Raw genomic sequence first — 10569 nt, 5'->3', positions numbered from 1 at the left:
ATATATTCCATGTTTACATAGAAAATGATTAAAAATTGCCAATCATAAAATTAATAGAGCTTGTCTCATTTAATACTCATATACTTTGTGCTGTTTTGTTTCAGCATTTATAAGGGGGAACTGAAAATGAAAAGTTAGAGGAAATATTCATTTTTCATTAAATAAACTCAATTAAAGTGTTATAAGATAAGGAACCAAACCAGCCAGCTGAGATGAATACAATATATACCATATAGAAATACTAACAATACACCATTAGCAGTTTTCTTTTATTTATTTTTTTGCCAGGAATTCCACTGTTAAGCACGCTTATGTGAAAAATAAGAAGATAGAAACTGATAGAAACTTTGTTAATTTAATTGATTATAACTTTGATTTAAGTATTCTGTGTAGAAATGTAACAAAACAAGCATGGAATTAGGATGGAGTTACCCTTCAGAAAAAGTTGATTTTAGTTAATGTACACTTTCTACATTGCACTGCCTTTCGGTTCTTATTCCAGAGAAACATAACTTGATGGAAACAAGATGTACAGACAGTCACTCATGTATTATTACTATTACATTGCATTAACCATTATAATAATTACCTGCACTGACAATTGAGCCAGTCCTTGGGTTATCAAATAATCAGAGCAGCGAAGAAGCCCTGCAGTTAGAAACTGCTTGCCATCCTCCTGAAAAAAAAGAGTGATGGACAGAAGCAGTGAGGCAGAACTGAGTGAATCTGAGTGTAAAAGACATCCTCAAAGGGAATTTGATGAGTAACAGGTAACATTTATTACAAGCAGCAATGAATCATTTTATAAACAGTCCAATCAGAATGTTACTTTAAAGAAGTCATTATTTTTGTTTTCTGAATGCCACTGATTGTTAAATAATGTTGTGTTTAATGCAAATTATCTAACCATGATTAGGGTCTGTGATTACTATTGTAGTTAAATAAGCCAGCTTGAATATTTATTACTTTTTTAAAGCAGAGTCAAACACAAGTATGAGCTAATCAGTCTCAAGTGCACAGAATGCTCACAGTTGAAGCCTCTTGTTATTTTTCTCTTCTTCTCAGTGCTCTCATTTCTCTCGCTTTCTCTCAGCAGGTAGTTTGAGCAATTTTTGTGACCAACACACGTCTGAGCCACTTAATATGTAAATGGCATGCAGACTGATGAAGAATGCAGACGTATCCATTTTTCACAGAAATCACATAAAGAGCAGTTCAACAACCCACTGTAACCTCTACAGCAAGATGAGAGGAAATCAAGAGCAAATTGTATTATTATGATGATTATCCATTCTGCTCTGTGTGTTACACACTAAAAAGTTGACAAAGTGAGATTCACAGAAAATTGTAAAGGTATTTCAGTGGAACAATTTAGCTGACCGTAATGTGATTTTCAGAATTATTATCTAGGTTGGTTCCAAATGTAATTTGTTTATGCACTAAAAATCATACATTGGTATTCATAAGGAAAAAGAAAAAAAATAAGTCACTAATCTGCAAAAAATCTCATTATTGATGAGGTGTCTTGATGGATGGAGAGAACACCTAAATGTCAGTGGGAAAGAGGAAATAAAGATGAAAGAAATTTAGACAAATAATAAAAAAAGAATCAAAGAAAGACATATGTGATTACTACCTCTCTCGCTCTTATGGCTGAAAGGACTTTCACGGTTGGGTGAAATGTGAGGGAATTATTCTGACCTATAATTTTACAGTCCTCCAGTCCATCTGTGGCTTTGGCCTTTATGTAATTTTACTTCTTAAGCTCAGCAGGCAATTATTTCTATGTGTCAGCAGGAGCTCATACAATACTGCTCTGGACTGGAGCAGATTCATGTTGATCGAAACACCGGTGTGAAATCAGGTCCATCATCATCAGAACAGAAGTGCATCCTCTCTGTGAATAGATTTTTCCGGCAGGTAGCTGTCACAGGTAACCACACTGGACCCTTAAAATAGAATTCCTGGCAGGGCCTCAAGGACTGGACAACTAATTAGATTTGAGTCATAATGAGTGCTTTAGTGATTCTAAGTGAGTGGGAACACCTCCCCAGCACTTCACTTCTGGTTTCTTTCCCTTCTCCCACTATCCTTCTCTGATTCTTATTGCTTAGAAGTAGTCAGTATTCAAGGTAAAGTCATAAAAATGCCATCCTAATCGGAAAATTTTATAATTAGTAAGATAACAGCAATTTTCAATAGATCTGGCAATGTTCTGAGGATGATTCAAAGGTGTAAACGCAAGAAATTCACAAAAATCCCAATTCATTCATCATTTATTTTAAATCTTTAAGGAAAATATGAGTGACATTAAAACATCTACTTAAAATCAAAACACACTGAATAGGTATCTTTACCTTTTTGTGCATCTGCTTTTAATATTTACACAGGCCGACATAACTACAAAAGTCATTAAAAACTTGGCTATATTTTTATGCACAGGTGATTCTGAGGAACTCAAAAGAGTGAAGCTGATCACAACTGTAATTTCTCTCTGACATGTATGATAAATAAGAACAAGTGACATACAAGATCCAAGCAGAATCAAACTATAAATAGCTACCTTAAAAAAGAGTCAATCTCATCAGAATCCCTTTAATTACTGATCTGTGATCAGATTACATCTTGTTCTTTTTGGCTTAACCACAGCTGCAAAAAGAAGCTTAGCTGACATTAGATATGTGCTTTTATGTGCTTTCCATCAACGCATTAAAACAATTGGTGGTTTTATACAGAGTGTGCATGTGCAGACTGATAGTAGAAATGGTTTGTCTTCAGTTATGTTTAGCACAGAGGCTCAAGATTCAGACAGATGAATCACACTTAGTGAACTAACAGGTGCTGACAGTTGACAAAGGAGCTTCTCACGGCTCAATAAACGTTTTTAAAGCAGAGCCCATGCTGAGTGGTTTTCTGTTTTCAAGAACGGATAAATCTTAAACAGATTTCTCCCTACAGTTCTATTGATCTGTGTATCCAGAATCCCTCAAGTGATGAGATATCACGACACCAACATCATATATATATATGCATTTCTTGTTTTAGAATATCTGGAATTGAAAAAGAAGCTGGACTTTATGTGAGACATAAGATATATGCATTTTTCTCTCTTGTTCTACAAAAGGAAAGCCGATGATTGTGTTCCTATGTCAGTAAAAATGAGAAAATACAATTGCATTGACCATAATGCATGCCTCTGTCTACTTTGACCACTGTTTTGGACTGTGTACTGTCCAAACATAACACAACCCTTAATGCCATAATGATCATTTAGGCTTGTGAGTTCCAGTGCAAATGTTGACCTCCAAACTTTGTATTTCATGTGCACACATCGGGTCACCCAGAGACAACCACCTCCGGTATTTCCACCAGGCGGAGGGCCTCATGCATGCCGGCAGCCGACAGTCTGCGGTTAATATTGCGGTAACGGCAGCTGAGCAGGCTTCGGTAGGTGGTGCGCAGGTCACGGTTAAAGAAAGCGTAGATAAAGGGGTTGATGAGAGAGTTGGCATAGCCCAACCACAACAGCGTTCTCTCCACCCACAGCGGGACGCAGCTACACTCTGTCCCACAGATGAAGGGGCGGGCCGTGGAGAGGAGAAAGAATGGAAGCCAGCAGACGGTGAATGCTCCTACCACAATCCCAAGCGTGGCCGCCGCCTTCTGTTCCCGCTTAAATATGGAGATGCTCCTACGGTCCGAGCTTCTCCAGCCGACTCCTCGCAGGAGTCGAGGCAGACGTGCACACTCTTCCACTTCCCTCTGCAGCTTGATTGCAACAGTTATGCAATCCACTTCCACATGTTCTTCTGCCCCTTCTCCTCCTTCCACCTCATCCTCCTCTTCCTCCCCATGTCCTGCACGAGGGAAGCCAGTGATGGTGTGTTTGGCAGCGCTGAGCTTGGCGGCACGGTAGATGCGGTAATACATGACTAGCATGACAGTCATGGGGATGTAAAATGCAACAGCTGTAGAGTAAATGGTGTAGCCAAAGTCCTGGCTGATCAGACACACGCGGTCATCGTTCACGTTCTGCGCCCAGCCAAAGAGTGGCGGCAAGGTGATTGATGCAGAAAGCAGCCATACAGAGAGCACCATTTTGGCCATACACCATCCATTCTGCCTCACTGGGTAAGTTAGGGGTCTGGTGATGCCAAGGTATCTGTCATGGAGGGAAAATTCATGAATAACTAAGAAGACAGGATGTTTTTTAGTCATATTATCATGACAAAAAAAGCTTCAGCTATAAGTCATAACAAATATGTCATGAGCTATTTTGTGCCATAGGTTTTTAGCTATTTGATATAGACTTTATTCAGTTTCTTGACTATTCTGATCAAAACAGTCAAGACCCAAAGAATGAATTTCTCCAACACTGCATTTCATAATAAACAATTCATGCCGCACAGAAGTTCAAATAGAAAAAAACATACAGGTATTAAATGTCAGAGAAACCTACTTGATAACAATTAAATATTTCATTGGTAGCACTTTATTATAAGGTTTAATAATTTGTTAACATTATTTAATGTTTTAGAAACTAACAACAGATTTATATAAGCTGTTGTTCATTCTTAATTCATGTTTGTTCATAATAGATTACTATTCATTCTAAATTATATAAATTATTAATGTGTTGTATAATTAAAATTTAATGTTGTATAATATAATTTAAATTGTAAATTATATTATCTACTCTTATATCGAATCTTCTATATTTATTCTTAAAAGAGGTTATGTTGAAATTCATATTAACATAAAATTATTAACGAAATATTGTTTTTTGTAAGTTCATGATACCTAATATATTCACTAATGACAACAATGTACCTTTACAATGTTATTGTAAATTGTTGCCAAACCATTTTTCATGACCAATAATCACTAATATCAATCCTCAATAACTCACCGGTCTATGCTAATAACGCAGAGGGTCATGATGGACGCGGTGCAGCACATCACATCCATGGCGATAAACACGTTACAGAAGAACTTGCCAAAAATCCAGCGGCCACCGATCAGGTCCGTGATGCTGACGAACGGCATCACCGCGAGCGCAACGGAGAGGTCCGCGAGCGCGAGGGACACGATGAGATAGTTGGAGGGCTGCCGTAGCTTTTTCACGAAGCACACGGAGATGACCACGAGCAGGTTCCCGCAGATGGTGATGAGCGTCAGCATGGTCAGCACTCCACCGATCAGCACCTTCTCGACCTCTCCGTAGCTGAGGATCTGCTCCGCGCAGCGCGTGCCGTTCGCCACCTCCATCATCTCCAGAAAGATCGGAGAGCTGGAGGGCTTCATTTCCAAGGATCCGGAGCCCGCAGCCACTGCCACCTCACCAGACTCGTGCGCAATTTTGAATAGACGAGGGATAAGGACCTCGGAGATCATCATGCCTTTAAAGGTTTCCACACTTGCTCCTGTCTCTCGCGCGCGCTCCTCGCCCATCAAGGACTTCATAGTTTCTTCGTGGCTTTGCGCGACAGCAGATCTGTTGGTATCGTCCAGCACCATGCCGTGCTCCTTTTATTGACGAACTTTTCAGAGTTCCCGATGATGGCACGAGATCACAGCTGCGCGCGCAATGAGTGATGCGCATCCGAGTAGCGTTCAGTCACTGACGCGCGGCTAATTTCTCTATTTTTAGAGGAGATCATTCGTTCGTCATTTTCGCACGCACTGTTCTGCGTGAGAGGGAGTTTTAAGAGAAAGTTTATCATGCTATTTTTATAAGCATTAACGGGTGTAACCAAAGCTTTAGCAAACATTTGTAAGTATTTTTCCAACCCGTTCACAGCACCAAATTTATAGACTAATAGTCATAAATTGATACTACTGATATTCTATATTACAGAAACAAAATAAGCTATGTATTATTAATTTATTATTTAAATGTTTTGTGTCTCCTAACCGTCTTGTCTTCTGTAAATTAAAATAATTCCAGAAGCTACCATTTACATTTACTATACGTAATGTCAAGTAAAAAAGAGTACTGGTGTTACAGGCTGCACTGCTACGGGTGGTTTTTAACACTGGTAGAAACATAGAGATTTACAGTATTATGTGTGAATATTGTGGAAGTCAAATTATTATTGCCAATATTAATATTGCCTTATCCTCACCCCAGCCCTAGATCATTTATAACTCTACTTTAAATTAAATTTTAATTTAAAGTTAAATTTAAATTTAATTTAAAGTGATAACCATTTAGGATACTTTAACTGAAAACGGCACATACATTTGAAACAAATAAAATAATGGGTGTGTTATTCACTCTGAAGGTCCATGATTTATCTGCCCCATTTTGTATAATATTTGAGGAGCCAATAGATGTTGTCTGGAAATTAATGCTACAAACCCCAAGAAAATAACTTTGTTATCAATAAAATTAAAAAATAATAAAAGAACTCGTCTTTTTTTGTAAAAAATAAATAAATAAATAAAATAATTGGGAAACAAGCTGCGCTGTCGCCTCCTAGTGGAAAAATATAAATAAAATAGTAATAAAAAAACTGCATGGGCTCTGATTTCTGTTACTGCCGATTTTGTAAATCAAATTTGTTGAACAAATTATATGGGCTCATTACTCTAGATGAAGAATTCACTTCGCGAACAGAAACACTTGGAAGTATTTTTTGCTTCATGGTTTATGCAACTATACATCTACGAATTCTACTGATAATAATATAGTAAACCTATTCTTGGATATATATATATGTATTTCTTGTTTGTTTGATATTTCGGTATTAATCGTAAATGTAAATTATATATATATATATATATATATATATATATATATATATATATATATATATATATATATATATATATATATATATATATATATATATATATATAATCGTAATTGGCAAACTAGCTACATGTATTCCTAATACTTAACCTACTACCTAAAAAATGCGTTTCCATTTGTTGTTTTTAAAATACCATGTAAATTAAAATTACTCCATCTGGTACGGAAACACCCAAGTTTCAAAACTTGTTGGTTGTGTAAGCGTCCTTCTTCTCTTTGTCCTATAGAGGGCAGCCATTACAAATTCACGTGCATCTTGTTTTCGTAAGGAGTCATGGCTGCTGTGGCGCTCGTGCAGGGTGCGAGCAGAGGTCTGGGCTTTGAGTTCTGCAGATATCTACTCTTAAACAAATCTCAGGCAGCTGTGATCGCAACATGCAGAAACCCGGAGGCCTCGCAACATCTGGCAGCCCTGAGCGCGCAGCACGCGGACAGGATGACTGTAATGAAACTGGATGTCAGCAGGGAAGATGACATCAAGAGAACTGCCGAGAGAGTCAAAGCTGACTTTGGGAAAGTGGATTTGATCATTAATTCTTCAGCCATGCTTCATCCCTCCGGTAAAGGAGAAACAAGTTTACGAGACGTGTCCGCTCAGGTAACCATTGAACCTTTTTTAGTTAAACTGAAATTATAGCTAAGTTGTGACTTGTGAGACATGTTCATATAACATTTTTTCCTAACACTTCCACCCCTATCTCCCTTCTCACCTCTTCAGGCAATAATTTCCACTTTGACCACTAATACAGTGGGTCCACTGGTGATGGCCAAGTATTTTGCCCCCCTGCTTCAGAAGGGAACTGGGGCTTTTGGCCAACAGTTCCCAGAGAAAGAGAAACAGCATAGTGGCATCATTGTAAACATGACTGCTAGAGTGGGATCTATAGGAGACAATGGTTGGTATCTAAGTTTCTCTATTCATGTAGAAAATATGGTTTGAACAAGATAGGGCTACAGGTGAGGAGTCAATAACCAATCAGCAGCTTCATGAACAAATTGATTAGCTGTCGAAATCAGATGAGCTCATGTGGAAAACAGAATTTATAAAGTTGCCTGTACTTGAGGCACAGTCTGAGAACTTTTTGTTTTACCTGTTCTAACTTTTGCTACTCTTTTAAACCTTATGTGTTAAAAAGTGCTCCATTAACTGTTCATTCACTATAGATCAAACAAAGAAAAACATAAGACTTATTTAAAATAAGTTCCCACTAGAGGGTCTTGTTGAGTTGGCGCAGAGGAAGTTTCTCTCTAAGAATAAATTATCTGAAATATGTTACTTTTCCAAGCAGGGCCTAAATACTTAAAACCTACTAATGATTATAGCTTTGTGCATCTAGAGTTGTTTGTAGCCAAATTTGGACTGTTTCTGTTTCAACAACCCAATGCTTACATCTCTGTTGGTTTATATTTCTGTCCTCAGCTTTTGGAGGATGGTACAGCTATAGGATGTCTAAAGCTGCCTTAAACATGGCCACCAGAAACCTGTCCATTGAGCTGGGTCGTGGGCGCTCTAAAATTGTGTGTGTATCCCTGCATCCTGGAACCGTGAATACAGATTTGTCTCGGCCGTACCATCGAAACGTACCCAAGGACAAACTGTTCAGTACAGAGTACTCAGTCCAGTGCCTTATGAAGATTATAGACACTCTAAATATAGACAAAACAGGTAAAGCCTATGCATGGGACAATACTGAAATACCTTGGTAAATGGTCTTGTCAAAAACTACAGTATTTTGTTTGTACCCCATTTAAATATAAGGTGGATGAGAAAAAATGTTTGAAAAACAATGCTGATGTCTTGTACAAAAAAACGAATGTTTGCATATTAAAGAAACATTGGAATTAAAAGTTATTGTTGAAAATCTTTGAAACATACACAAACTTTCCAGGAAGACTTGCTGATGTAACTGTCCTTGTTTCTTTTTCATTTTGATTGCAAGAATGGTACAGTCTGTCTGCTGTGCACAAAACAAAGAACTACCACATCAGATAAGAGCTTATCACAAAATTCAGTATGAAAGACGTCATACTTGGATTTTTGTGTGCATGCTATAATAGCAAAATAATTTTTTGTTCTATTTTAAAATCTATGTGCATTGATAAAATGTTTAAGAAATAATGTGAAAAAAAACTTTTTTTTTTATCCTATTGAAGAAAGCCTTGATTTTAGCAACTTTTCAATTGTCATTTGACCTTTTGTTGACCATTTGACCTTGTTATTTAGAATCATTACGTTATAGCAGAGAGTTCTCTCCTGTCTTTCCAAGTAGTTGAGGTCACTGATGTCACATTCGCTGCAGTTTCCTTAATGCTATTTTAGCAAAAGTACCACCCACAGTATACTGCACACAATGAGTGAAATTACATTTAATGTTGCAGTTATTCCTTAACACTATTTAGTATTTGACAGATATTCCATTCTGAAGCTAACTCGAATGACAAAAAGCTAGAGTACACAGTGCAGTGATTGGAGACCTACTGCTGATGTAATTTATTTATTTTGCCTATGATTAATGTGGTACTTGCTTATCTTTGCCACTCAGTCGACTGTCAATTCTTTTCTTTTTTTTCCCATTGTGTGACCAAACCAATTGAGTGCAATCACAAAATAAAACAAAGTTTTAATCTTATTTTTTATTTTTATTAATGAAGTTAATTAAAAAAACCTAATAAATAATTTATTGTTTTATGGTTAATTATCAAACCTTAATTATATTCTCAAATATTTATGATTGCTTCTAAACAAAACATGATCATTTTTATTAGGCTATAAGTGAAAAGGTGGGAAGTTGTTCTTCAATTTGAAAACTGTGACAGGTGTAGCTTCGTCAGCTGGAAATGTCTTTATTTGATTTATTTCAGCATGAAGATACATCACAGATTTAAAACAAATTTATTTCAAATGACCAATAAAATGAGCCTGTATTTCTTCCATAATCAGGGTATCTTCCGTCCATTCCAAATCCGTTTTAAATTAAAAAACAGAAAACGAAATACTCCAGAGGATTCAAGTGAGAGAACATGAATTCAATAACGAGAAATGGAAAAATGGCTCGTTTATTCGTTATTCCATCTAGGTTAACAAACGGAAAATGAGTTTTTGACTTGATTTCTCATTTTGTCGTTTGGGGATTAAAAAACGGTTTATGGCTTCAATATTTTATTCGCACTTGTGGGCGGAGCTGAAACGCTGGTTTCGTCTGATTGGTCGAACCGTTCCGCCTTCAACTTGGTCTTTCATTCTTTCAGAATAAGAGTCTTATAAGAGTAATGTCTGAAACCACCGCTCACTGTTAATTAACATAATATTTGAGTCAGATGTTGCTGCGCACATAATTCGTGCTGCTGTGGCTTGCAAGTCACCCCTTTAAATTATTTCTAGGTTATAGTATTGTATGAATATTGTCCCACTGATAAATACAGTGCAAATAGTTCTGTCTCCTTGGATAAAAGTGAAGTGGAAATAAAAATCAATAATAGACTGAACAGTTCCATGATAATATGTCTGTAACATTTACCTCTCTCGTCTTTTAAGTCAAAAGGCACTAGACATTAATAATTAATTGTGGAAATTAATATAGTTAAATTTATGAAATAAATGAGTAATATTAGTTTTATTACATTCTAAATAGAATGATGTTTCTCTTTTAGTCTTCTTTGTTGGCCTTGAGAAAGCCGACATATATTTGAACATTATTATCATTTATTATGAGAGTAATTGACAACGACTAAAATGTTTCACCAAATTCAGCTCA

At 36.7% G+C, this 10569-nt stretch overlaps 2 protein-coding genes across 2 annotated transcripts; one reads left to right on the top strand and one right to left on the bottom strand.

Annotated features, from left to right (window-relative positions):
* Positions 1–2310: 2310 nt before the first annotated feature.
* On the bottom strand, positions 2311–5563 carry htr7a (5-hydroxytryptamine (serotonin) receptor 7a). Its single transcript, XM_052530562.1, has 2 exons — positions 4910–5563; positions 2311–4162 (listed from the first exon to the last, which is right to left on the bottom strand). Exons 1-2 carry the CDS (start codon positions 5515–5517, stop codon positions 3337–3339), a joined length of 1434 nt encoding a protein of 477 aa, XP_052386522.1. The 5' UTR covers positions 5518–5563; the 3' UTR covers positions 2311–3336.
* Positions 5564–7054: 1491 nt separating this feature from the next.
* On the top strand, positions 7055–8666 carry zgc:65997 (uncharacterized protein LOC794398 homolog). Its single transcript, XM_052530415.1, has 3 exons — positions 7055–7412; positions 7533–7710; positions 8235–8666. Exons 1-3 carry the CDS (start codon positions 7089–7091, stop codon positions 8519–8521), a joined length of 789 nt encoding a protein of 262 aa, XP_052386375.1. The 5' UTR covers positions 7055–7088; the 3' UTR covers positions 8522–8666.
* The last annotated feature ends 1903 nt before the right edge of the window (positions 8667–10569 follow it).

This window comes from Carassius gibelio, chromosome A17 (genome assembly GCF_023724105.1).
Source record: "Carassius gibelio isolate Cgi1373 ecotype wild population from Czech Republic chromosome A17, carGib1.2-hapl.c, whole genome shotgun sequence".
NCBI classification, from domain to species: domain Eukaryota; kingdom Metazoa; phylum Chordata; class Actinopteri; order Cypriniformes; family Cyprinidae; genus Carassius; species Carassius gibelio.
Note: the sequence above shows the minus strand (reverse complement) of the source record. Positions and strands in the feature narration are given on the sequence as shown.

Coding starts and splice junctions, on each gene's coding strand:
- htr7a (XM_052530562.1), bottom strand. CDS start 5,517: ATGGTGCTGGACGATACCAACAGATCTGCTGTCGCGCAAAGCCACGAA. Junction 4,163..4,909: donor TGCGTTATTAGCATAGACCG/GTGAGTTATTGA, acceptor CCTCCATGACAG/ATACCTTGGCATCACCAGAC.
- zgc:65997 (XM_052530415.1), top strand. CDS start 7,089: ATGGCTGCTGTGGCGCTCGTGCAGGGTGCGAGCAGAGGTCTGGGCTTT. Junction 7,413..7,532: donor TACGAGACGTGTCCGCTCAG/GTAACCATTGAA, acceptor TCACCTCTTCAG/GCAATAATTTCCACTTTGAC. Junction 7,711..8,234: donor GGGATCTATAGGAGACAATG/GTTGGTATCTAA, acceptor TTCTGTCCTCAG/CTTTTGGAGGATGGTACAGC.